The 26956-nt window shown below is 48.9% G+C and overlaps 1 protein-coding gene and 1 non-coding gene across 2 annotated transcripts; both read right to left on the bottom strand.

Annotated features, from left to right (window-relative positions):
- Positions 1 to 1443: 1443 nt before the first annotated feature.
- Positions 1444 to 26350, bottom strand: SLC4A1AP (solute carrier family 4 member 1 adaptor protein). The gene is made up of 14 exons (XM_055122869.1): positions 25649 to 26350; positions 25225 to 25420; positions 22106 to 22228; positions 20568 to 20628; positions 20157 to 20296; positions 19452 to 19612; positions 15492 to 15561; positions 14753 to 14939; positions 11954 to 12065; positions 8682 to 8910; positions 6056 to 6142; positions 5240 to 5301; positions 3161 to 3230; positions 1444 to 1741 (listed from the first exon to the last, which is right to left on the bottom strand). The coding sequence occupies exons 1-14, from the start codon at positions 26312 to 26314 to the stop codon at positions 1692 to 1694; spliced, it is 2214 nt and encodes a 737-aa protein (XP_054978844.1). The 5' UTR covers positions 26315 to 26350; the 3' UTR covers positions 1444 to 1691.
- On the bottom strand, positions 18952 to 19050 carry LOC129400239 (small nucleolar RNA U13). Its single transcript, XR_008627553.1, has one exon. It is a non-coding gene; the product is annotated as a small nucleolar RNA U13 (small nucleolar RNA).
- Positions 26351 to 26956: the final 606 nt, after the last annotated feature.

Below are 26956 nucleotides of genomic sequence, written 5' to 3'. Positions count from 1 at the left end.
ACCGGGCTCCCTCTCTCGGGCGAGGAGCCGGGCGCGTGCCAGGACCTGCATCCCTGAGACGAGCAGCAACCGCTGGCCCCTGCAACTGAGGTTCAGGGCACTGAGTGCTTTTTTCTTAGGGTGCAGAGGGCACACCGGGGAGGTGCTCAGGAGTGATCCTTGGTTATGCTCAGGGGACACGCAGTGCCAGGGATTCAAACAGGGCCTGCCAGAAGCAAGGCAACTCCTGACCTCCCGTACCGTCTCTCCAGGCGCCCTGCTTGGTAAAGGAACTAACTGGAGGCGCTAGCGGCCCTTCCGCTCAGGTCTGCATCACATGCTGTTCAGGTCACACGTTTGTATTTCACCCTGGCAGACGGAGGCCAAGTTGCTTTCTAGGGTTGCGTGAGGTGGGGAGAGGATACAGCACCCTGTGCCCGCTCCATGCAGCGATGCTGGGACCCACGTTTCACCCGTGAAGACGTCTGATCGGGCTCGGACCCAGCCCACTGCTTTCATCTAGGCCTGTCACCAAGCTGCCCAGATTCCTGTCACTTCTTCGACTTCTCACATGGCGAACATGAAGTCCCAAAGGGTTTCTGCTGGCAGCCCAGCTGGTTTCTGGGAAGAGACGGGCATTGGCAGCCCAGACTTCCCACGGCACCAGGGAACGAAGCTTCTCAGAGCACTTCCTGCCGGCTGCAAACACTGAGAGCCGCCTCATCAGAGCCGGGCCCAGGTATGATGCCCGAGCTTGTGCCCGGACAGCACCAGGCAAGCACCTATCCCCTCACCCAGTCTCCGACTCTGGTCCTGCCGTGGCCTGAAGCACGTGCTGGCCACCCGGCTTCTCTTGGGCATTAATGAAAGGGTGATGAGTGGCTGGAGCGGGTCAGTGGGGAGGGCATCTGTCTCTGCATTTGCACGCGGCCAACTCAGGTTCAATCCCTGGCATCGCATACGGTCCCCCGACCACTGCCAGGATGAACATCGCTGGGTGTGACCCAGAAAGCCAAAATAACAATGGGGTGACAGAGATGAACCGTCAGGAACTTCCATTCTCCACTCCAGAGGGGCGAGAGGCCCATATTATGCAAAACACGTCCAGTTTTCCTCCTACAGCCCCATATGTAGCCTTCACATGAGGAGTGAGTGATGACGAATCAGGATCTGAGTGAGGGTTCTGAGGGTGATGGGGGGCTGAATTTTCCCAAGAGGGGTGCGAGGAGTCTACACCCCGTGCCGCTAAGCTATTGGGTTCTCAAACCCAACGAGAGGCTTAGTGTTTGTGCAGGAGGAGGGCGAGCAGAAACGCCGCACTGTGCCTCTTTCTGGTTTCAAGAATGACAGGGACACCCAGGGTCACCTCGATGGCAGTACCAGAATCCTAGTGGCCCAAAGCACCCCACAGCACAGAAGCTTCTGGAAGAAGCTGACGCCTGCGAGAACATACACACCATCTGCTCGCTGGATCAGGGTCATGCCCCTCACTTTACTCACTCTCAAAATACACAGGTCATTTGTACATACATACACAAACACTGTTAAACAGGACACAGGTCAGGAGACTCAGGTGGGTCAATCAAGGAGCATGGAAGAAAAGGCCAGTGACCAGATTCCACAATCATCTGGTCTCTGAACATTGAAAACTGTATTCCAGATACTCCATGTCACATGGTCCACAAAAATCTTCCTTCGGGATTCTGAAGCAGTCAATAGCCGTATTTGTCATTAAGATGGGTCCTGCCATCGCCACTCTGGCCTAGAACAGAACATAAAAAAAGAAATACGCTTACTTTTCTGAAGTCAGAAGGGAAGAAACACCTGACATCCGAGGCCAAAAAGCCAAGACTTCTCCTATGAATGACACTTTGTTGTGTCAATACTCAGGTGCTCAAGTCTTACGCCTGGCTCTAAACTCAGGGATCACTTCCGGCAGGCTCAGGGACCATATGAGGGGTGGGGAATGAACCTGGGTTGGCCACAAAACCTGCATACCTGAATTTTCAGCAGACTGCAGATAGGGTGTTTGCCTTGCATGCAGCCAACCCAGGTTCAATTCCTCTGTCCCCTTGGAGAGCCCAGCAAGCTATATAGAGTATTCCGCCCGCATGGCAGAGCCTGGCAAGCTACTCGTGGCATATACGATATGCCAAAAACAGTAACAAGTCTCAAAAAGAAAAAAAAAAAAAGAACAGTAACAAGTCTCACAATGGAAACGTTACTGGTACCTGCTCGAACAAATCAAATATCTTTATAGTATTAATAATAGACTGGTTTATAATTTTTTTTTTTTTTTTTTTTTTGCATTTTGGGTCATGCCTGGCAATGCACAAGGATTATTCTTGGGTCTGCACTCAGGAATTACTCCTGGCGGTGCTCAGGGGACCATATGGGATGCTGGGAATTGAACCCGGGTCCGTCGAGTGCAAGGCAAACGCCCTACCCGCTGTGCTAACACTCCAGCCCCTGGTTTATAATTTTTTTAGGACAGTTATTCGACTTATTTAGATCCTTGTTGAATTAAGGATCTAAATAAGGTCCACCCAAACACGATGACCTCTCAGTGTCTGTATTGCAAGCTATAATGACCAAAAGTAGAGAGCGAGTATGGGGAATACTGTCTGCCTTAGAGGCAGGGGGAGGGTGGGAAAGGAGGGGTATACCCGGGATATTGGTGGTGGGGAATGTGCACTGGTGGCAGGATAGGTGTTTGATTATTGTGAGATTGTAACCCAAACATGAAAGCTTGTAACTATCTCACGGTGATTCAATAAAATTTTAAAAATTAAAAAAAAAATTAAAAAATAAATAAGGTCCACAAATTAGATCTAGTTAAAATGTCTCTAGACATTTCAACCTACCTGTTTTTCCAAATTGAGACTTTTCAATGTATACTCATAACCTTCTCCTTAAATAACTATTTTTTTAGCTTTAAATATGTATTACCTATCATAAACATGAACAAGTACATCATTTTTTGGTTTGTCTTTGTTTGGGGGTCAGCAGTGTGTAGGGGTACCTTCTGGTGGTACTTGTGAATCCGTATGAAGTGCCAGGAGTGGAACCAGGGTCAGCCACATGCAAAGCAAGAGCTTTAGCCCTTGCACTGTCCACTGCCTCTCCCGTCTCCAAATCAATTAATGCATCTTAAAGGCAAAGAATGGCAAGAACACTCTACCTTCAGGTGGGACCCACACACAGTAGTCCGGGTCATCTTCTGGGTATTTGGAAGAAAGTATTGGTGGAAGCTGCAAAACACAGAAAAGGGTATTTTACTCAAAAGAGTCTTAGCTAACAAGTCCTACACCCAACCTGTCAGTAAACAATAATTTACAGGGGAACAGTTCCAGAAGGGATCTTGTCTTGTTTTTTAGTTTTGTTTCCGGGCCACCACCAGCCACGCTCTGGGTTTACCCCTCGCTCTGCACCCCACCCACTGTACTAACACCCCAGACACCAAGTTTCAATAGTTATTTTTGTTGTTTTGTTTCTGGGCCACACCTGGCATTACTCATGAGGTACTCGGGGCTCTGCACGCAGGAATCACTCCTGGCGGTGCTCAGAGGGCTCTATGTGAAGCAGGGGGTCAAAGAGGGGTTGGTCACCTGCAAGGCAAATGCCCTACCAGCTCTACTCACTTTCCAGCTCCTCTAGTACAAATCTTAACAAAAGTAACCTATGTGGGGAGCTCTCCCGCTGAATCTTGATTTTTCCCCCCATAAAACCTCAGCAAGTTGATTTTCAGGCAGTGAGAATCATGTGATGTTTTTATAAAAGAGGCAATTAACCCAAGCCTGAGTCCTAAACGTACAGCCTCCACCAAGAGAAATCTGCCTTTGATCTCCATGCAGAGTCAACACCGTGAGCCTGGCTGTAATCCTTTGAAAGGTTTGTCTGGGAGGCTGGCCCTGGGCCTGCATGTGGGAATTTGGATTTTGGGAGGGTTCCCAGAACTACCCGAACTGGGAAGAGTGGCACACGGAGCTGAGGAACAATGCGGGTTGTGCCGATTACCTGCTGTCCCCCGGGAGAATGGAAAGTGGGTCAGTGACGAACAGACGGTGCCCACTGTTCAGCCCCCAGTAAGAAGCCTGACACTGAGTCGCTAATAGGTTTCCCGGTGAGCGACATTTTACAAATTGTCACAAGCGATGCTGGGGGAACTTAGCACATCTCATATGACTCCACTGGAAAACGACCTTGGGAATTTGTGACTGTTCTTCCCAGATCTCCCGCTGCAGTGAAGAGCAACTGTGGAAAACAGACTGCTTGCTCGAGAGTCTTCAGGTCAGGGGGTGGGCTGGGGAACCCAAATACAACCTGGCAACCCCAATTCTGGGCCTACTGTCCCCACACACAATGATTGCACACGGCTACTCATAACCGCCCCACTGAAACAGAAGACTATGAACACCCCAGGTGACCACCTACAAGGAATGGGCTCAACAGCTATGTCCATAGAGCAGGAAGCTCTGAAGCACTGGTCCAGTGATTTCCGTAACAGGCCAAAAAAAAAAAAAATCAAGATGTAGAATGCAGTACATTGCATTTTGCCTTCCGTGTAACAAAATAAAGAAAACAAGATGATGTATTCCACCTGTCTTTGTACGGCTCACAGCACCCTGGATTTCTGCCATTCTACACCCACAGGTGATGCTGGTCTGCAGGCTGGCAGCCGAAAACCACTGCTGTGAGCAGCAACACGTTAGTCAGTCAGGCACCAGCAGGGCTTTCTGCTGACTGGGCTAGAGATCACTGAACTAGGATGAGGACAGATTCTCAACTAGATGGAGAGCAGTCACAGGAATACTAGACAGGGGTTAGAGAATGCAAAGGGGAAAATGCAGAAGCAGAGGCAGGCGAGATGGCGCAAGGGTCGGAGCCAGGTCTGAGCTGCTGCAACGCTGTGAGCAACCCCTTAGTACTAAGCCGGGAACAGCCCCGAAACAAAGAAGTGAGAAAGAAAAGAGGGCCAGGAGCTAGGACAGCAGGCAGGGGCTCGTTTAAGCCCCAGCACACACAAGGCCCCGGCAGTGATCCCTGAGAGCCGTCAGGAGTAAGCCCTGGGCTCAGGCTGGTGGGGCACAAATACAAGGAATAAAATAAAATCGGGCAAACTTGTACAGAAGGGTTGGGTAAGGGACTCAGGAGCGCAGCTCACTCTGGCCTCCTCAGTCACTCCTGAGGGTGGCTGACAGTGAGGGGATGCATGTTTCCCCAGAGAAGCAAAGGTTATCAACCGTAGGGAAGTACTTACTTTGTCTGGCCCAGGAGCTTTCTTCACTTCATCTTTGATTTCCTCATTTTCACCCTCTGATGCTAATTTAAGAGAAAAGGAGAGAAAAAGAAAAAGAGCTCAGCTACTTCACAGAAAGGTCAGCAAAGCAGGGTCATAAGAGAGGGTAGGAATCACTGAAGACGGGTCTGTGGGCCCTGAGCTGCCCTCGAGCCTCAGCTCTAGTCCCCAGCTCTGCTCCTCGAGTCTGGAGACTGCGGCCCCAGTCCCTGGAAGCCACTTCCGGTCACACCTGCAGCTAGGTGTGCACAAGCACCCTTAAAAGGGGGGACGTCATCCAGCGAGCCCCTCGCTGAAAGAAGTGCGAGCACCCCAGCAGGAGGCGAGAGCCCGTGAGCATGAGACTACGCGGCCGCCCCAGCAGCCCCAGCCATGATCCTGTGCCTCAGTTCCCATCACGACCCCCGACCCGTGAGCACAAGAGCGGGCACCACGGCTAACGGCCTGAGAAAAACATCACACCGATGCAACGCTGGCAGAGCCACACTCCTGTAACCCCCACGACGGTCGGCTGTGAGAGCGGCTGTTTCGCTGCCGGCACCATCACTCTCCTACCGCACCCAGCCTGGGTCAGGCTCCAACCCAGAACGCAGATCATGGGGCGTCAGTCCCATGCAGGGTTTCGGGCACTCACTGGGGGGCTTGGGAACATCCCCCCGCAGACTTGGGGGTGGTGTCCTGTACCAGAAAGGCTGTTCTCTGGGGGCAGAGCAGCTCCCGCCCTCCGGGACGCAGCTGGCAGCCGGGCGCATCCGCCGGCGTCGGCTGACTACTTGCCTGAGGGCTCCTCTCGGGGTGCAGCTGCTCTCCTAAGCTCCTGGTAATCTCTGTGCTGTTCTGTTCGCCGGGGCTGAGACGGGCTTTCTATAAAGGGCAGCACCAGAGCAGGTTGTTATTATTGGACGTGGGGTGAAGAATCCAGAAAACAAAAGCAAAAAGAAAGAAAGAAATGTATCTAATCATCCAGTTTTACTAATGGTATCTTCAATTAATTTTAAATCAACTGTCAATAAATGAACCATGAGATAACAGCCAGCCACTAAATTTTCATCAAAAAACCAAAAAACTTGGGGCTGGAGTGATAGCACAGTGGGTAGGGTGTTTGCCTTGCACGCAGCCAACCCGGGTTCGATTCCCAGCATCCCATATGGTCCCCCAGCACCGCCAGGAGTAATTCCTGAGTACAGAGCCAGGAGTAAGCCCTGTGCATCGCCGGGTGTGACCCAAAAAGAAAAAAAAAAAACCCAAAACTCTGAGGGAACTCTTCGTCAATACCAAAAACTCTTAAAGTTGTACATATTCCTGGGGCCAGAGCGATAGCACAGTGGGTAGGGCGTTCGCCTTGCATGCGGCCGACCCGGGTTCGATCCCCGGTATCCCATATGGTCCCCCAAGCACCGCCAGGAGTAATTCCTGAGTGCAAAGCCAGGAGTAACCCCTGAGCATCGCTGGGTGTGACCCAAAAAGAAAAAAAAAAAAAGTTGTACATATTCCTTGGCCTGAAAATTCTACTTCCCAAGCTGGAGGAACACCTGCCATGCACGCGGCCAGCCTGGGTGTGACCCCCGGCACCCATGTGGTCCCCTGAGCCCCACCAGGAGTGGTCGCTGAGTGCACAGCCAGGGGCAAATCCTGAGGACTGCTGGGTGTGGCCCAAAACAAACAACACAAAGAAAATCAGAAATGAGGACCAAGATCTGTTATTTACGTTCGTCACTGTCACTGTTATCCCGTTGCTCATCGATTTGTTCGGGTCCCTAAACAATTACAGTATTTATTGTTCTTCTTCCTGCTGGTCTGTTTATGTACCACCCTTACAAAAAAATGATCAGACTTAGAATAAAAGATGTTTTTATCCAGAAGTACAGGGTGTATTCTGCTCCCATATTTGAAAAAAAAAAAATCACAAAATTTTACTTACCTCTGATACACTTTGAGCAAAGATTTTTTTTTTAATATCTGGGATCAAACTCAGGGTCTCTCACATGTACGGCAAGTGCTCTCCACTGACCTCCATCCCAGACCCAAGCTAATTTCCATCTACAGCGAGAGGCTCAACTGCAATCTTTCGCACTTAGGTTTCAGTTGCTCACTCGTTTTGTTTTTTCCTTTGTGGCTTAGCATTTTCTTTTTTTATTGAAACATTTTTTTTAGTATCTTTATTTTTTTTTAATTATTGTTTTATATTTGGGGTCCACACACAGCAATGCTCAGAGATCACCCCTGGTGGCGCTCAAGGGAAGTATGTGGTGTCAGAGTTTGAACCCAGATTAGCTGCAAGCAAGGCAAGTGCCCTACTGCGTACCATCTCTCTAGCCGCATTAAGAATCGCTTTGGAAATATCAAATATTTTGTCCGCGAGTAAACAAAAAAGTAAGCAAACACAATATGTACCTCTCCAAATGAGAAAACAGTCATCTGTGGTTCCTGCGCAATCAAGGTGACTGCAGTTGTCTGAGTGCTCTCAGTAGCTATTTCTGCTTTACTCAGCCCACACACTCACGCCAGTTTTCTGTTTGGTTTTGGGGTTTAAAGCCGTATCGGGCAGTGCTCAGGGGTAAGTTCTGGCTCTATTCTGAGGATGGGGGTCAGGGGTAACCATGTGGTACTGGGGCTCAAATGGGCCTCCGGCACGCAAAGCGTGTGCCCAGTCCACCGTGCTCTCTCCAGACCCTAACGCCGGCTTACCTGGCCTTCCTCACGGGACCCGTGTCCTGTGCCATCCTAACCTTGCTAAGCAATTCTGGCCAAACTACCGGACAAGATTGCTTGCAACTCATGAAAAATATACTAAAAAAACAAAACACTGATCTCTGGAAGGGAAGTTTCGAGATAATTCTGTTTTCTTGGGGCCTGGCGAGAGGGTAAAGTGGGTAAGCTGACTCGGGCTCGATCCTCAGCACCCCATGTGCTCCCCTGAGCACTGCCAGGAGTGGTCCCTGAGCACAGAGCCAGCCCTGAATCCTGCCAGGTGGGGTCCACACTTTTTTTTTTCTTGGATTCTATGTATGATCTAAAATTTCCAAAATATATATTAGGTTCCGTTTTGTGTTGTTCCTTTATGGTGACTTAGGAGGGGTTGACCCGAGGACCTCATACTGCCGAACCACATCCCTGACCTGAAAAGTTACTTTGCCAGTCAGAAAAAAATATTTTTGCAAATAACTCTCATCATTTCTCATGAAATCGTTCCCAAGGTACATAATTACTATGTGCCAGCTTTGCTGCAAGGTGCAGAGAAAAGGCAAATAGGGCAGAAGCTTCCTGAGAAGTTCAGTCCAGTGCCATAATCACGCGAGGCCCGTGTGAGCGATGGGGAAATCTGAGTGAGTGGGGGCTGATCTGGAACCTCCTGCTCGGGCCCAGTGGCCCTGCTGAGTGCACAGGAAGTGGAGGACATTACCGTGGGTCCCCGTTTCGGCATGGTCTGCGGGAGGGCACATTTCCTGCGCTGCTTCTTCGGGCTCTGTCTCCTGCTGCGGCCGACTGCTTCCAGCCTCCACGCTGCTTCTTTCGGTCTCTGCCTTTCCTTGGTCTTCCTCCTCTTCCTCTTCCTCCTCCTCTTCCACTTCAGGTTCATCTTTTGTTGTCAGCAGGGCTGATGGGAGTTCTGGACGCTTGGGGGGTAACTTCTGTGAGGGCAACAGAAGCGTGAGTGAAGTTAACTATACATCATGAAAAGGAGACCCATCTCTGTAAGGGGGTTGGGCCACCTGCGCAAGGTCTAGCCACGCTCAGTGGGCAAACCCACAGGCGCTTAACGCAAGTAGCAACTTCACTCTAAGTCAATGAAACCGCAAGACAACTCTCTGTTAATTTTGAGGGTCAAAAGAATATTAAGTATGAAACATTTGAAGCAGTTGGTGCGAAAGCATTTATTCCAGCTGAGTTCCATCTGCAGGAGTTCTGTCTCAATAGTCCTCAAATACTAAAGCTTAGTCTTCTAGAAAGTAAGTCAGAAACACATTCCTAGGGACGTGTACACTTTTCATTTATTTCTCCATGTGTGTTTTGGGGGTAGGCCCTGCACCGCTAAGGGCCCACTCCAGGTTCTGAGCTTGATGATACTCAGGGGACCAGGGGCCTCTGCCGTGGAGCTTTTCCAGGCTGTCACTTGTTTTTTGAGCCATACCTGGCAGTGCTCAGGACTCTGCGTTCAGGGCTCACTCCTGGCAGGGCGAGGCTCAGGACCATCTGAGATGCTGGGCATTGAACCCGCGCTGCACACATGCCAGGCAAGCGCCCTACCTGTTGCACTACCTCTCTGGCCCACATTCATTTGACTTTTGTTCAGGGGTCACGCTTAGTAGTGCTCAGGTTTTACTCTGCACTCGCAGATCATTCCTGGTGGGACTCGGGACCATACGAGATGCCAGAGACTGAACCCCGGTGAGCCTCGCGCAAGGCCAAGTGACTTTACCCACTGCCTTATCTAACTCAAGCCCCAGAGAAAAGATCATTTAAAGTAAGTATGAAGCTATCAGGGAGAATCCCAATCCAATACGAATGACACCGTTGTACAAGCAGACAACTGGGGCGCAGGTGCACGGAGGGGTGACCGCGTGAAGAGTGCAGTCATCTGGGAGCTGAGGACAAAAGGGCGCAAAGGAACCAATCCTGACCTTGGATTACAACCTCTAGGGTTACTGAGGAAACAGATCTGGGTGCCGAGCTGCGCAGTTCGGGGCATTTGTTACGGCAACCCTAGCAAACCAGAACAGCTCTGTAGGGTGATAAACTTTTAGAAGTTCCGTCTAGGAGCTGGGACAATAGTACAAGGAGAAGGACGCTTGCCCTGCAGCCCTGGCACTGCAGATGGACTCGGGAGCCTTGCCTGGAGTGAACGCTGGGTGCAGTCAGGAGAAAGCCCTGAGCTCTGCTGGGGGTGGCCCCAAGAGCAAAAAAAGTTTCATCAAGGGGCTGGAGCGAGAGCACAGCGGGTAGGGCGTTTGCCTTGCATGCGGCCGACCCGGGTTCGAATCCCAGCATCCCATATAGTCCCCTGAGCACCGCCAGGGGTGATTCCTGAGTGCATGAGCCAGGAGTGACCCCTGTGCATCGCCGGGTGTGACCCAAAAAGCAAAAAAAAAAAAAAAAGTTTCATCAAGATGGGGGCCGGAGGTCAAGTGCATGCTCTGTATGTATGGGACCTGGGCTCAGTATCTGGCACCACATCAAAAGATACCCCACATATACAAACACTCACCCACGCCCACAAACACAGTTGGAGAGAAAGCTTAACAGGTTGGAACACAAGCTTTGCATGCAGGAGGCCTAGTTCAATCCCTAGAACTGCAGGGTCTGCCGGACCCACGGTGAGTGACCAGAGCACCAAGCCAGGAAGAACCCTGAGCCCAGCAGGTGTGTCCCCGAAATAGTATTTTTAGTTAAAAAAAAAACACATACTATCACCCAATTTATTTTATTTATAGGCTTTTTGTTTGGAGCCATGCAGGGCTGTGCTCAGGGCTTACTCTTGGGCCTACACCCGGATCGCTCCTGGTGGGACTTGGGAGACCATACGCAGTGCCAAGGATTGAACCCAGGTCGACGGCGTGCAAGGCAAATGCCCTACCCACTGGCCCCACAATCACCCAATTTGAAAGTTGACTATGAATCAGGAAAGCAGATTAAGTGAAAAAACACACAGCAGTGATGAATTAAGAGGATGATACAAACAGCACATATCCCAGAGTCAGAAAATCCGATTTGCCCACAAATCTAATTACCGAATGATGGTTTGATCTTGCATTTCACTTCTCTTGCCCTATTTCCTAATCTCTGTGAGGTAATAATTTTCATGTCATAAGGTGCTGCATTAAGTAAAACAAGGAAAATCAGAGCAGAGCTAGTAGACTGTGTCACTATAACATCTATCACACCAAGAAAAAAGCATTTAATGCACAGCTGACTCTTGGCTGAATGTAACATTCATCAAAAATGACTAGATTGATATTCTCACTGGCCTATCAGTCACCTACAAATTCAGTGGCATGAACTAATTCTTGATAATCCCAAATTAAAGAGAGCCTAACAGCAAGTCTGTGGAAAAATGTGATCCTGTCAAGCCCACAGGCCTATTTTCCCAGAGGAACTGTTCCCAACGTGGTTAGGCATTCAACCCTGAGTCCCCAGATGCACACCACACACACCGGCTTATTGATCCATCTCCCCGACTCCAAGCCTAACATCCCCCCTTTCATTTTTCTTGTTATGAGTCATCTGAGCTTCAAAAAAATCACTTTCAAAAAATGTATTGAGTAGCTGTGAATTACAGTTACAGGCAAACAGTATTCAGACCCTTCACCTGTGTCCATTAATGTCCCCAGCTTCCCTCCCACCCCCTGGCCTGCCTCTGTGGCATGCACTTTTTCCTTTTTGCCCCCCCCCCCTTTTGTTTAGGCACTGTAGTTACATGCATGTCACTTTATCTAAAAATAAGAAATTTTAAAACACACAAAAAACCCTTTTAGCTTTTAAAGGTTTAATCCCCGGCATCCTGTGTGGTCCCCCAAGCACCGCCTGGAGTAATTTCTGGGTGCAGAGCCAGGAGTAATCCCAGTAACTCCTGAGCATTGCTGAGTGTGACCCAAAAAAGCAAACAAACAAACAAAAAACAACCAAAGTGCCCAAGATCCTCCAAAGCTGAGTTTAATACCCTGATTCCCAACTTACCCCTACTGTGCCTGTTTTTAATTTGAATTTGCTTCCTCCTTTCATGGCACCGAACAGTGGCAATGTAAGCTTTTTAGCTTTGTTTTCTGCCCCTGGAGTCATACTGTCAGTTCTAGAAGACAGAATGATCATATACATCAATTCCAACGTTGTACCTAAAAACACAATACCAATAAGGGAACCATTTGCAAAACATTTCCACAGATGAAATGAACACCTATGATTTCCACAAATGAATGTTCTGGCCAGCAGTCTGCACAGTGCTGCTGCTGACTGCCACAGAAACACAGGGCCACAAGGTGCTGTCCAGACGAGGTACCGGCTTAGTCTTCTATCTGCAACACAGACTGCTAAGGACCCACACTCATAAATGTCACAAGATGAAGGTTACTGGAACAGAGAACTACAGGAGCTCAATTCCATCCCACCAAAAAAGCAGGAGACAGCCACAGTGTAGAGCCCCACTTTCTATCAGCCTCTAAAGAGGATCCGCAGCGTGGCCCCAGAGACCACCACAACCAAAAGTGTGTGACCCTGGCCACTGCAACAGCAACAAAAGGGGGGAAAACATAGATATATAGAGAGATATAGACAGACATAGATCTATCTATATATACCTTTGTATCTGTACCTATTTATTTATCTTATTTGGAGTTTATACTTAAGCCACAGACAACAGCCCTGGACACACTCGCACACAGAGAAAGGTGGCTGTGGGGGTAGTTCAGAGGGCTGGACCACATGTGGGAGGCCCAGATTCCGTCCCTGATACTGCCCAATCCCTTGGGCACTACTAGGAGCAAACCCCCAGCAATGAGCTGGGAATCTGGCCCCCCGAAACAAAAACAAAAAGGTGTGAGGGAGGCAAGGGACTAGGAAACCATGTGCTCAGGGGTTACTCCTGACTCCGCGCTCAGAAATTACCCCTGGCGGTGCCCGGGGGACTATATGGGATGATGGGAACTGAACGTGGGTTGGCCGTATGCAAGGCAAATGCCCTCCCTGCTGTGCTACAGCTCCAGCTCTGTGGTGGTAGGGGGTGTCCCACCTGCTGGTGCTCAGGGACCTTCCTGACAGTGCTCAGGGGACCATGTAGTCATGGGCAAGGAACACAGGGCTCCGACATGCAAGCAAGTCCTCTGAGCCATCTCCCTGGCCCACAATTTTATCTGATTTTAATAACACATAGGATTATGTTCTGAACATGGTAGATTGAAGAAATTAAGAAACCCAATGCAACTATTTGCTTCACCAAGAGTGACTTCGTCCAGAAGCAGCACTTCCTGAGATGCCCCCTGGAGTGTGCTCAGGGGGCTATTTCTACAACAACCTATTAAACGTGGGCAGGTACTGAGGCCACACACAACAAAACAATCTTTTGTTTTTGCCTTGGGGTCACACCTGGCAGTGCTCAGGGGTGGGTTACTCCTGGCTCTGCACTCAGGAATTACTCCGTATGGTATGCCAGGGATCGAACATGGGTTGGCTTCATGCAAGGCAAACACCAACCTGCTGGACTATCACTTCGGCCGCTCCACCAGTTATTTTTTCTCAAAACTCAGAGGCCATAGACCTATCTCAGTGGTAAGGCAGTTGCCTCAATGTATGGAGGTCCTACATCTAATCTTCAACATCATAAAAATAATTAAAAAAAAATTCAACAATCTTCTAGATGCCTACAAATTTGGATTAATCTTTTCTAATAATTTCCACCAAATCAAAGTTAACAATAAACTTTAAGGGTATTATTATTTCTCCTCTTTTATTTGACTTATTTGGAGGTGGGGGGAGGTGGTCTTGGGCCACACCTGGTAGTGCTCAGGGGCTAATTCGACCTCTGTACTCAGGATTTAACTCTTGCTGAAACTCAGGATATCACATGCTATTCTGGGGACTGAATTGGGGTCAGTCGCTGAAAATCAAATGTCTGAACCTCTGTATTATCTTTTCAGCTCGATCCTCTCTTCAAGAAAGGAATTACACTTTTATAAAGTATTTAAAATGAGGGCTGGAAAAAAAAATAAAAAAAAAATAAAATGAGGGCTGGAGCAATAGCACTGCGGGTAGGGCAATTGCCTTGCACGCGGCCGACCCGGGTTCGATTCCCAGCATCCCATATGGTCCCCTGAGCACCCCCAGGGGTAATTCCTGAGTGCAGAGCCAGGAGTAACCCCTGTGCATCGCCAGGTGTGACCCAAAATGCAAAAAAATAATAATAATAAAAAAAATAAAATGAGGGCTGGAGCAATAGCACAGCAGGTAGGACGTTCGCTTTATACGCAGCTGACCCAGGTTCGATTCCCAGCATCCCATTTGGTCCCTGAGCACCGCCAGGGGTAATTCCTGAGTGAAGAGCCAGGAGCAACCCCTGACCATTGCAGGGTATGACCCAAAGAGCAAAAAGAAAAATATAAATAAAAATAAAAATGAATTAAAAACCTTCAGAATCTTCTGAAACAGCAATAGTTTCTCTCAAAATTCATTTTTTTTGGGGTGGGTGGTGGGGTGTTGGGGGTCACACCCAACACTGCTCAGGACTTACTCCTGGCTCTGCACTCAGACTGGTGGGGCTTGGGGGACCAAATGAGATACCAGGGACTAAACTCCGCTCAAAACAGGCTTAGCAATCTATGCTCACAAATGAAACAAGGTTCATCTACTCTATGAAACCACTTGCCTTCTAAGCTTTAAAGGGTCTTTTACAATCAGTTTCTGTTCTATAATGGCTGATTATCTAAAAAGATATAGAATTTAAAATGTTACCTCTTACTTAAAATTCTGAAGATAACGAGGACTTACTTTTTCAGTTCTGGAATCTCTGCAGGCTTTACAATTTTTATCAGTCCCTTCAGTCTCTGTTGCTCTTTTCTCAGCTCAAAAGTTCTCAGGTGCAGTTTCTTCCGGGACACACCATCCAAGGCACTCCCAGACTTCATTTCCGACATGAAGGCATCCAAGGAGTCCTGAGATGGGGACTCCGAGAGGGCTGATAAGAGAGGGAGAGAGACAGTGCCACGGCTTAACCCTCAGCCAAAGCGCCCACAGAGAAGCCACGAGTACAGAGCTGGATAGAGGACACCTCTATGCTAGGAATAAGCAATCAAACCCTAGCTGGAAGGAGGACACCCCCCAGGCTAGGAATAAGGATCAGACCATAGCCAGGCAGAGGACACCCCCATGTTAGGAATAAGGATGAGACCATAGCCGGATGGAGGAGACCCCCATGTTAGGAATAAGGATGAGACCATAACTGGACGGAGGACACCCTCGTGTTAGGAAATTGGATCATAACATAGCTGGGCGGAGGACACCCATGTTAGGAATAAGGAATCAGACCACAGCCGGGAGACCTCAGGACTTCACGCTGCCCAACGGCTCTGCTTCTCTCTCTCCCTACTCAAACGTAACTCACATAGCTTAGAAATTCTTTCTAGTTCTAGAATGCCAGGTTGCTCCTGAGAAAGGGTAATACCTACTCTGTATGACAACATACGACAGATGTTCCATGCATTAAATGTTCAGTGAATTATTATCTTACCTTTGCTGGAGGCTTTTAATTTCTCAGAAATTTCAGAGAGTTCCTTTTCAGCATCATTTAACTTTGCAACCTGCAACACCAAAATTAACAGAGTTGACAAATGCTTTTGTCCTTTAAATATAGGGCTAAACCAGAGATCCAACAGACTGAATACACACAATCTGCATGCACATGGGAGGCCCAGATTCAACCCCTGGCACCACATGGGCCCCTGAGCAACATCAGGAGCGACACCGCCCCAAACCTCCCCTTGCTGGCTGAGTCAAATTAGGTACGGGCCAGGGAAATGGCTCAAGTGGTCAAAGACATGCCTAGCACGTGCCCCGGCCCCCTAGAATTACTAGGCATAGCTCTGATGGGCCCCAAGAATTACCAGAATGTTGCTAGGTATGAAGGCGTGAAAAAAAAAATTTAATAGAAATATGATAGCTTTCTTATTTTTTCTTTCCTTTTTGTGGGTCACATATATGCAAGGAAAGTGTCCTACCACACTGAGCATCCCTGGCCAATTGTAATAATCTCATGCTCTTCTAATAATAGGAAAGGACTTTCTTTATTCTGTTTTGTTTCTAGGCCACACCTGGCAGTGCTCAGGTCTGGCTGTCTTCAGGGTCACTATTGGTAGTGACCAATGGTGGCTCGGTGGCCATTCGTGGTACCAGGGATAGAACCAGGGTCAGTCACATGCAGGCAAGCACCTTAACCTTAACCCCCATGTTATCTCTCTGGTCTCTGTTTTGTGTTCAAATCGGGGCCACATCTGAAAGTTCTGGGGGTTTATGCAGGGCTCACGGCTTCAGAGACCAACCCCAGGGTTTCAAATTTGCAAGGCAAGCGCTTTACCATTGAGTCATCGCATCCCTGCTTTTGTGACAAGTTTTAGGAAGATTGAGAAGTCCAGTTAAATTGCTCCTTATGGAGCTAGCACTCTTCATTTCATTCTAGCTGAATCAGCTTCTGAATTAAAGAACTCTAAAACTGACAGAATAAACATTAGGAACAGTCTTCATTTTAATAACATTAAAGGCATTTTTCACTGGCCCATGAAAAGGACATATGTTCTGTAATGTTTTAATCTCTGAATACTACTTAACATAGTGGAACACTGCCACTTTATGATAATTTAAGACTATTACCAAACTACTCTTCTCAAAATTCTTTTAACAAGCTGGAATGTGGCTCATGTAAAGCTCATGTCTTGCCTGCACAAGGTCCTGGGTTGGAGCCCAGGAAGAGCACCAAAAAATAACTTTCACAGTTCAGAATGGCCAGAAACCTAGAGTCAATTTTACTTCAAAATGTCCCAGTTTGGGGGCTGGAGCAATAGCACAGCGGGTAGGGCGTTTGCCTTGCACGTGGCCGACCTGGGTTCAATTCCCAGCATCCCATATGGTCCCCTGAGCACCACCAGGGGTGATTCCTGAGTGCAGAGCCAGGAGGAACCCCTGTGCATCACTAGGTGTGAACCAAAAAGCAAAAAAAAAAAAAAAAAAAAAAAGTGCCTGTTTGGAGCCCTGACCTTCTCATTTTGGAGGTATCATCATAACCAAAGAATGATCATAAATGAATCAACAGAGCCTCTAGCAGCAAGTCAACTTTTTCTTCAGTAACTTGGACGAGACTTGTTTATTATCAAATTTGCAGATCACAGGGCTGGATACAGCAGGTAGGGTGCTTGCTTTGCATGCGGCCAACTAGGGTTCAATCCCTGGCACCCCAAATGGTTCCCTATGCTCTGCCAGGAGTGATCCCTGAGTGCAGAACCAGGAGTAAGCATTGAGCACTGTTTTGTGTGGCCTGAAAATACAAAAACAAAAACAACTTAAAAAAAAAAAAACCCAAAACAAAAAGACCCCCACTTTACGGATCACAAAAAGTTATACATCAGTATCAGATTTAAAAGGTACTATTTTTGGGGTCAGGGGAATGAGACTTATTGTTACTGTTTTGGGCATATCAAATATACCATGGGCAGCTTGCCAGGCTCTGCCGTGCGGGCAGGATATTCTCGGTAGCTTGCCAGTATTTCCAAGAGGTATGTACATATCTGTTACTGTAATTTGGATATGAATATGCCACGGGGAGCTTGCCAGGCTCTCCCAAGTGGGCAATAGACTCTTGGTAGCTTGTCAGGTTCTCCAAGAGGGAGAACTAGGCTATTAGATGTCTCGTGGCCACACTGTCTTGGGGCAAGAGGCTGCGTCGCTCTCTTCCGGGAGCTTGGTTTTATACTCTCTGGATGTTAGCCATTGATGGGATTACATGGCGCTGGGGGCAGCCTCTGGGTGTGACTGACTAGTTTCTGGAAAATAGGTCTCATTCCCCTAACCCTGAAGAGCTGGAAAAGACGAGTAAGGAGAGGCTGCTAAAATCTCAGGGCTGACCTTCTGGAAAATAGTATGGAAGCTTCTCAAAGAATTAGAAACTGAGCTCCCATTTGACCCAGAAATATCACTTCTAGGAATATATCCCAGAGATGCAAAAAAGTACAGTAATAGTGACATCTGCACCTATATGTTCAGTGCAGCACTGTTCACAATAGCCAGAATCTGGAAAAAACCCGAGTACCTGAGAACAGATGATTGGTTAAAGAAACTTTGGTACATCTACACAATGGAATACTATGCAGCTGTTAGAAAAGATGAAGTCATGAAATTTGCATATAGGTGGATCAACATGGAAAGTATCATGTTAAGTGAAATAAGTCAGAAAGAGAGGGACAGACACAGAAAGACTGCACTCGTTTGTGGAATATAAAGTAACAGAATGGGAGACTAACACCCAAGAATAGTAGAGATTAGTACCAGGAGGATTACTCCACAGCTTAGAAGCTGGCCTCACATGCTGGTGGAAAAGGCAGCTCATATAGAGAAGGGACCACCAAGTAAAGGGTGCCGGGAGGGCACATTCGGGATAGGTGATGTGGGTTAAAAGTAGGCTATAGACTAAACATGATGGCCACTTAATACCTCTACTGCAAACCACAACACCCAAAGAGAGAAAGAGAGAGAGCAAAAGGGAATGCCCTGCCATAGAGGCAGGGTGGGGGTGGTGAGAGGGATGCTGGGACCATTGGTGGTAGAAAATGGGCACTGGTGAAGGTATGGGCACTCGACCATTGTATGACTGAAATGCAAGCACGAAAGTTTGTAAGTCTGTAACTGTACCTCACAGTGATTCACTAATGATAAAAAGAAATTAAAAATAGATAAATAAAATCTCAGGCTGAGTATAACAGAGACGTTACTGGTGTCCACTCAAGCAAATTGATGAAAAATGGGATGACAGTGATACAGTGATATTTTTGGGGTAGGGTAAAATACATTCAGTGGTACTCAGGGTTTGATCCTGGTGGTGCTCAGGGGACCATATGCAGAGCTGGGGACTGAGATCAGCCACAGGCAAAGGAAATGCTTTAATTCCTGTACTAACTCTCCCACCTAAAACTATTTTTTTCCCCCATGGGATGGATAATGTGCCAATAATGTAACAAGGTTAGAGGGAGGCAGATGTCAAGCAGATGAGTGAACACCAATCTAACTTAGGAACCACAAAGGTTATCCAAATGCTAATCTTTTAAAAATCACTAAAACAGGGACTGGAGAGACGGTACATTGGGTAGGGCGTTTGCTTTGCACTCAGCCAACCCTGGTTCAATCCCCGGCATCCCATATCGTCCTCTGAGTACTGCCAGGAATGATTCCTGAGTGCAGACCCAGGAAAAACCCTATGAGCATCACCTGGTTACATTTTTTTATGTGTGCCACACCTGGTGTGCTACTCCTGGACTTGGTGCTTAGGGACTTTTTTGAGGTGTGCTGTGGGTACTGAACCCTGAATCTGGATCTCCTATATGTAAAGCACACTAGCCCTTTGAGCTATTGCCCTGGCCCCATTTTTTTTTTAACAAGATAATGCATTATTTAAAGTCCAACAGCTACTTATATAAATAAGACTTGCCAATGACTCAAAGGTTTCAGGCTTTTCATCAATCTTCCCGGCCTTCTTCATGCGATTCAAACGCTTCTTTTCAACTAGACCAGTCCTATCTAGAAATGTATCATCATCACTGTCATAAAAATCTTCATCTTCCCAGTTCTTGGTCTTCCTTTTTCGAGAAACTAGGGGTAAACAAAGTAAATTTTAATTAAATAAGTTTTCAAATAAAAGATGGAGGGTCTGAATGGTAGCAAAGAGATTAAGGCACTTGTCTGGCATGCGGATGGATGACCTGGGTTGATTTCTGGCACTGTGTATGGCCCCTGAGCACAGAGCCAGGAGTAGCCTGAGTACTGCCAGGTGTGGCCCCAACCCCTGCAAACCTCACCCGCAGCACAACTGAAGTCTGTGACCCTGAGGAGCGTAAGTAAAAACTTCCTTCCTTCCTTTCTCTGCTCTTTCTGCCTTTGTCTTTCTTTCTGTCCTTCCATCTTTCCTTTCTTCCTTCCCTCCCAACCTTCTTTCCCCGCCTCCCTTCCCTCCATCTCTCCCCCCACCCCTTTCTCTCTCAGATCACCCTGGCATTGCTCAGCAGTGCTTGGAGGCCCTTGCAGTGTCTGGGCCTCCTACTCGGAAAACACATGCTCAGCGATCACTCTGGCCCTTTCTTCTTCTTTAAAAAAATTTTTTTAAATCAACAAATAAAACATGTTCCCACGCACTCACCTGCTTCTTGCCGCAGCAGCCCCAGAGTATCGAGGATCCGACAGGCTTCCAGCGAGCACTGCATCATCGCTTCTTTCTTCTTTCCTGAGTGAATGGCTTCAGCCACCAGCTGTTTTCCAGTTGAATCATCCACAGGCAACCTGCATTGGTTTGGAGGAGTTGGAACGCAGCCTGAGGGGAACTGCCATGCTGTGAACACAGTGGGCTCTTTCTCTCAGCCTCTCGATTCCATCGTTCCCTCCCTCCTCTCTGCCTTCCCCTCCCGTCCCAGCAGTGCGTCACTTAACTCTCAAGACCCCCATTCAGGAAGAGCCTAAAAACTAAGGCTAAAGCTACTCTCTGGGTTTATCTATCAGCATTAATCAAACCCAAAATCTCTCCAGAAATGGTCCAAACGAGGAAAGGCCATACCTCACTCTGCAGAGCCAAGTGCTATGTCCCTGCTCATCGAACTCATATTCTAATTCTTCTCCTGTGAGGGAAAAAAAAAAGACAAAACAATTTAAACAGCATCTGGAAAAGTACTGATTGCTACAGAGGGCAAAGAGCAAGGGCTAGGGAAAAGCATCAAGCTGCTACCGCCCTATTACGCTTCAAAGCAACTCACTTCTCACCTCTCGGGGTTAGAGGATGATAATAAAATCACAATGAACTTGAGGAGAGAACAGCAAATTTAAATGAAAACAGGGAGGTAACTCGGAGGCTAGAGCATATGGCCGGAGTGCATGAGTCTCTGAGTCCCCACCCTGTAGGGACACAGAGCCAGGACAAGCATGAAGCGGAGTGGCCCTGGCCCAGCCCGCTGGGCACTACAACTTGGAAGATGCAAAAAAGAAACAATCTTCGGAATTACAAACAACAAATGAGGAGCCGCCTGGGCCCTGGGAGAAGATCCAGTTGCTAAAGGCAGCGGCCTGGCAAGTCAAAGGCCACAAGTTTGCTCTCTGGTGCCTCTGGCCTCCCAGGCTGCAAGTCTAGTTCTGGCAACTCTGCTGTCTGGGATCCCTGACACCAGTACACGGTGACTCCTGGGAAGTGTTGTGAGCACTGGAGGCTGGCAGTGCAGTCCCCGGTGGGCACTGTGAACACCACAGCACTCACCGGTGAGCACTGTTAAGAATGCATGAGATACTCAAGTGCCACTCAACTGAAGCAACCTTCAGTGAGCAAAAGTGCAAGAACCAGAAGTCAAGTCTGTGACCTCTGGCAAGTACTGTGGCCAGGTGAGAGAGGACCATAAGCAAGCATGTGTGACCCTGGCTCTTGGGAACGAGGACTCAGGTAGACAGAACAAGAAAAAAGACAGAAAGGGCAAAAACAGGACACTGAACGACAGAAAACTGGCACCAAAAACCAGACAAGGGTCTCAGGACTGCGGATTTCTATTTGTTTTCCTCCAGGAAATAACCCCTTTGGATAAGCCCACAACGAACCTGTCCCAAGACCCTCCATATGTTAATAGATCTTAGCCCTGCTAAAAGGGCAGCGAAGTCATGATCCAAAAATGTTGTTCTCTGGTAAAGTTTATGGCATCAAAGGAATAAATACATCAAGAACAGTCAGGCTCTCAGCCCATGAGGCCACAAGCCCCAGATCCCATGCTTTTCCTTCTGTCTTCCTGTCTGCTTAATCCTCTGTAGTTTCAACCCTGATCATCAGAGGCTGGTCCCACCTGGCTACTGCAACAACAGAAACTAAGGGAAAGAAGGGGAGAAAAAAACAGTAAAAAGAAAACAGTGTCTCAATTTCCCCATTACCAAGTCCAGAATCTTTTGATATGTAGCTTAATCCACGAAAACTATTTCCCTTTCTCCACAACAAAAAGAAAAACAAAACCATTACTAGTTTCTGAAGTAACTAAGCATAGGCAAGAACTGCCGTGGAGGAGAGCAGATACATCTAGACTTGCGGGTACATCTTACTGGCAGGGTCAGAATCTGCTGACTTACCTTCTCGGTCAAAAAATCCCTGCAGAGCCTTTTTTGGATCCTTTATGTAAAAAGCCTCCCTTTCCTGCTGAAACTCTAAGACAATGGGGTTCTCCTCAGCCTCATCCTCTACAGCATCTTCTCCTAGAGAATACAGGAAAGAGAAAGACAATCAGACATAAGGAGGAACTAAGGGGATGATATATCCTGTCTTTTAGGCTGCGCAGATTCCACTACCAAAGGTGAAAGCAAAGTAAGGGCCAGGGGAAGAAGAACCACCACAAAACCACATACCACAAACCATGGTATGAATGAGTATCTTATAGTTTTCTAAGCTGTGTGACAAGCTAAATTTGTTTTTAAGACACCTTGGGTTTGTTCCTCCATCACGACTTTTTTTGTTTTGGGGCCACACCTGACCATGCTAAGAACTTACCCCTGGCACTGAACTGATCACTCTTGCAGGTTTGGGAGACCACATGGGGTGCAGGGATCAAACCTAGGTCCGTCACATGCAAGGCAAGCGCCCCTACCTGCGTTACTATCACTCTGTGCCAACCTCCATCACTATTTATTTTTAAGCAGAATTACCTTCATTATACATGAAAAACACCTCAAGTTCCTCAGCTTGGCATTCTCATTCTCTCAATTATGGTCTACAATTCCCAGTACTTCTCATATCTGCCCAACAGACTGGTCCACACCTTTAAACTCTTAGTATCATCAATCCTGAGCTCTCTGAGTAACTTTCCCAATACTGGGTTTCCTAGAGGCAACTTTTCTTTCTTAAATACTCCTTCCTATAAATTTTAACTTTCTCCAAGATATGTCAATGCTGTCCAACAGAAATAAATGAAAGCCACGAATGTAATTTTATATTTCCTAGGAACCACATTAAAGGAAATTTAATAGTTACCACATAATCAACATAAAAATATTGAGTGAGGTATTTTAACTTTTTTTTCCAAACTAAGTCTTTGAGGTATTACATTTCAAATTTAAGATCCAGTATGTATTTTACATTTATGGGAAGCATTAATATGGCCTAGAATCACGCGATAACCACATCTGACGAATGCCTACCTCACCCCAAACGGCAGAGGTCTAAATCTTTAGTGGCTGTTCCCTTTCCTGAACCCTCAGACAGGCACACTCATTTCTGGTTTTCATTTGGCATTTAGCATAAGACACATTTTGCACTACATTTATCTTCCCAACAAACTATTAAGACCATTTTCAATTTTTTTTTTTTAATATTCTTTCTCCTAAACACATCCTCCCAAATGCCTGGTGTTTTGAAAAATTCAAGGTATTCCCTTGTAGGAGAACATGGGTTTTGTCCTTTCAGTCTTGCTGCAGAGAACTTAGGTTTACCTGGTTATACCCATCACAGTGCTCCCAAGTCACTACTATTTCTTTATCTGTAAACTCTTCTCTGTACCCTCCTTCCCAAATAGTTAATCACCTTTTCCCTAATCAGATTCTGTTAGCTTATAAGATCAGATTCTTCTAAGGACTCTGAACTTGTATTGTAAGTTAGTGTCTTTTTGCACAGTTTACCTTCAAGTAATGTCCTTTCTGAATCGACACAGGAAGACAGTTAATATTATGCTTTGTAACTTGGGAGTTGATTGACTCCAATAATATTTATTACTGGGCATCTGCTTTTTTGACTCAGTTGCCCTTAGTTCCTAGCACCCCAAAAACAGGGTCCCAACGAGGGACGGAATGGACCCAGGGCAAACTGTGAGCTACCTTGGCATCGAAATGGGCCAGGCCAAAGCGCCACAATACTCAACTACAAGTTGAGGGCATGATTATGGACAAATGCTGTCATGATCGAAAGGTAACAACGAGACTAGGACCCTGGCCCAAGGACTGTGGTCTGGGATGTATAGTAAGATGTCCCCAGGAAGAACCAAACTTTAAGTTTATATCTCTTACTGTATTCATACAGAATGACATTGCTAGAAATATTAGAAGTGGATTTACTACAATTATTTAAGTGGATTACTAGCTGAGGAGAGAAGAAAGCGGCACACCCTTGTTTGGGTCCCACCCTTGAGCAGATTTCCTAGTAATCAGGAGTAATCTCCTTAGATGAGATTTTGTCCTTGAGGAGTGTTCTTACCCCTCTTTGCTGATTTGTTAATGTTCTGAACCTCCTTTGTGTCACCACCCTATGAGATTGCTATATAAGCTAAGGCTGTAGGAAAACTAGGGGTAAAAGACACAGAAGCAGAGCACAAGGCGAAAGAGAATCAGGGAGTCATCAGAGCCAGAAGCAGGGGAAAGAAAGAGCACAAAGCAAGTGAGAGCCAGAGTCAGAAGTAAGGGTCAGAGTCAGAAGTGAGAGCGAGAGGGACTGAAAGACAGAAGCAGAAGGGGAACAGGGATTGAAATAAACTGCAATTGACACCGACCAGCCTGGCCCTCATTCCTTCCTTCGCCTGCCCATCCCATCAGCCTCCCCGGGGTGGGGGAAGTGGCGAGAGACTACTGAATGCCAGCGGTTCGGCGGTTCGAGAGATAGAGCCCCACTGCCTTTTGTGAACACACATTCCCTTACCCAAACAGACCAGCTTTAATTAGATATTTCTGAAACCGAAACAAAATACAAAAATAATCTGAGGAGCTACATAAATTGAATACCATTCTCTTTGCTTGAATGCAATAATCAGGGCCAGTTCTTAATATAAATATATAAAAACACACACACATACATATATGTGTACATATGCCGTTTTGGGGTCACACCTGGTGATGTTCAGGTGTTACTCCTGGTTCTGCACTCTGGAATTACTCCTGGCAGTGCTTAAGGAGCTTTATGGAATGCCAGGGGTCGACCAGGTGGGGCGCGAGCAAGGCTGCTGCACTCTCTCCAGTTCCTAAATGCATATATTTAAGCGATAAACATAGTAAACTAGTTATGCTGAGGAGCAGTTTTGATCAAGGGAGTATACTATAAGACACAAGAAATCTTCAGTGCTTCTGAGTCCACTTTTTAAACATCAGAAAAATTAACCTCTCACTCTGGGTTTAGGTCATTTGGGAAACAAATCGTGTTTCTCCTACAGATCCCCAAGAATCTTGCAGAGTTGTCTGGTGAGAGAGGAAAGGCCCCCGAAACACTGACATACCCATTCCCCAGGTGCACCCCATCTCGTCCTCTGGACCACTGGGGGCTCTCTTCCTTTCCGTGGACTCCGTGTCCATCTCTTCATCCGAATCGTCTCCTAGCATCTTCTTCTCCAGCATCATCTGCTGCTGTCTGCGCATTTCTTTCAGCTGGGTGACGGTCAACTCGGACTCGGCCTCCCGGTCTTCCTCCGGTCCCTGAAGTCAAAGCCGACGACGGGCTCCGTTTAGAGAAAGGAGGGTGTGCCCGGCAACCTCAAGTCCCTTTCCGGGGGGGGGGGGGCTCGGCAAGGCCCGGGGCCGGGTCCCTCCCCTCGCGTCTCCTCTGGCCTCGGCCAAGCCCCAACAGGGGCTCGAGGCAAGGGCCCCGGACACCCCGCGACTCCCATCCCCGGAGCGTTTTTCGGCTTCGTTTTTCCTCCTTACTTGCAGGACGAAGAGCCTGGTGCTGCCGCCGAAGCGCAGGACATGGCCCACGTGGACGCGGCAGTAGGTGCGCGGCGGGACGCGGGTCTTGTTGAGGAACGTGCCGTGGGTGCTGCCCAGGTCGTAGAGGTAGAAGCCGGGCCCGCCGCCGCCCCCCGCGCCCGGCGGGGCCGCCCCGTGCTGCAGCACGGCGTGGTGCCGCGACACCGAGGGGTGCTCCAGACTCACGTCGCAGCCGGGCAGCCTCCCGAACAGGCAGCGGCTCGCCCCGCCCAGCGCCCGCGTGCCCAGCACCGTGCCGCCCTTCAGCGTCTCCAGGCTGTAGGGCGCCGCGGCCGGGCTGGCCCACGGCGGCTCTCGGTAGGGAGGGGCGCGGGCCGCGCCGCCGGGAGGAGCAGGAGGGGGAGGGAGGGGAGGAGGCGGGCGGGCGGCGGGGGCGGGCGGCTGCCCCTCGGGGCCGCTCTCCGGCTCCCCGAGCTCCGGCCGGGCCGCGGCGGCGTCAGGGTCCCCGGCGTCGGGGGCCGCCGTCACGTCCTCGGCGCCGGGAGGGTGGGCGCCGGGGGCTGCGCCCCGCACGGTCGGCGCCGCGGGCAGGCAGGGCCTCTTGAAGGCCTCCCCGGGCTCGGGCGCGGCCAGAGGCTCGGCCGGGGACGGCCCCGCGGCCATTCTCGGCCCGGTGTGGCTGCCACACGGGCCCGTGGGAAACCTGCGCGCCCGCGCCTAAGGTTCCGCGCCCGCGCCTAAGGTTCCGAGCCTCTCGGCCGCTTCCCGGGGCGGCGGCGGCGGCGGTGGCGAATCTGCTTCCCCCGGCCGCCGGACTGGCTGGCGCGGCGCCTCTCGAGGGGTCCCCCAGAGCGGCCACGGAGCAGGGCGGCCTTGCGCGGCACGGAGGGGGACCGCTTTCGCCGTGGGCCCGGAGCGCGCTCATTTCCGGTGCCCGCCCCCGCCGCGCAGACGCGCTTCCGGCAGTGGCCGCCGCGCCGGGCGCAGCCTCAGCCCCAGCCTCAGCCCCAGCCTCGGGCCGCAGAGCCGCTGTCCAGCCCGCGTCCCGCCCGGCCGCGCCGCCTCCTCCGCGCCCTGCGGCTCCCGCTGCTGATCCGAACCGGGAGCAAACCCTCCCCCCCTCCTCCCGCAGGGATTTGGACATTCCTGGGCCTGGGGGTCCCACGGAGGTCGGGCTGCGCTCGGGGAAGGTGGGAAGGCGGAGGGTGGGCAGGGGGTGTCGTGGCTTCATTCATTCGTTCCTTCGTTCTTTCGTCCCCCGCGACACCGAGCTAGGAGCGCAGACCCCGCAAAAAAATTAATTAA

Source organism: Sorex araneus, chromosome X (genome assembly GCF_027595985.1).
Source record: "Sorex araneus isolate mSorAra2 chromosome X, mSorAra2.pri, whole genome shotgun sequence".
In the NCBI taxonomy this organism is placed as follows: Eukaryota; Metazoa; Chordata; class Mammalia; order Eulipotyphla; family Soricidae; genus Sorex; species Sorex araneus.
This window is presented reverse-complemented; position numbering and strand designations above follow the sequence as displayed.

What these genes read in the sequence shown, in the direction of transcription:
- SLC4A1AP (XM_055122869.1), bottom strand. Translation starts at nt 26,314, where the DNA reads ATGGCCGCGGGGCCGTCCCCGGCCGAGCCTCTGGCCGCGCCCGAGCCC. An exon ending in CTGAAACCTTTGAGTCATTG is followed by an intron (nt 15,562 to 19,451) that starts GCAAGTCTTATT and finishes TTGGTGTTGCAG; the next exon opens with GTTGCAAAGTTAAATGATGC. An exon ending in ATTAAAAGCCTCCAGCAAAG is followed by an intron (nt 14,940 to 15,491) that starts GTAAGATAATAA and finishes CTCTCTTATCAG; the next exon opens with CCCTCTCGGAGTCCCCATCT.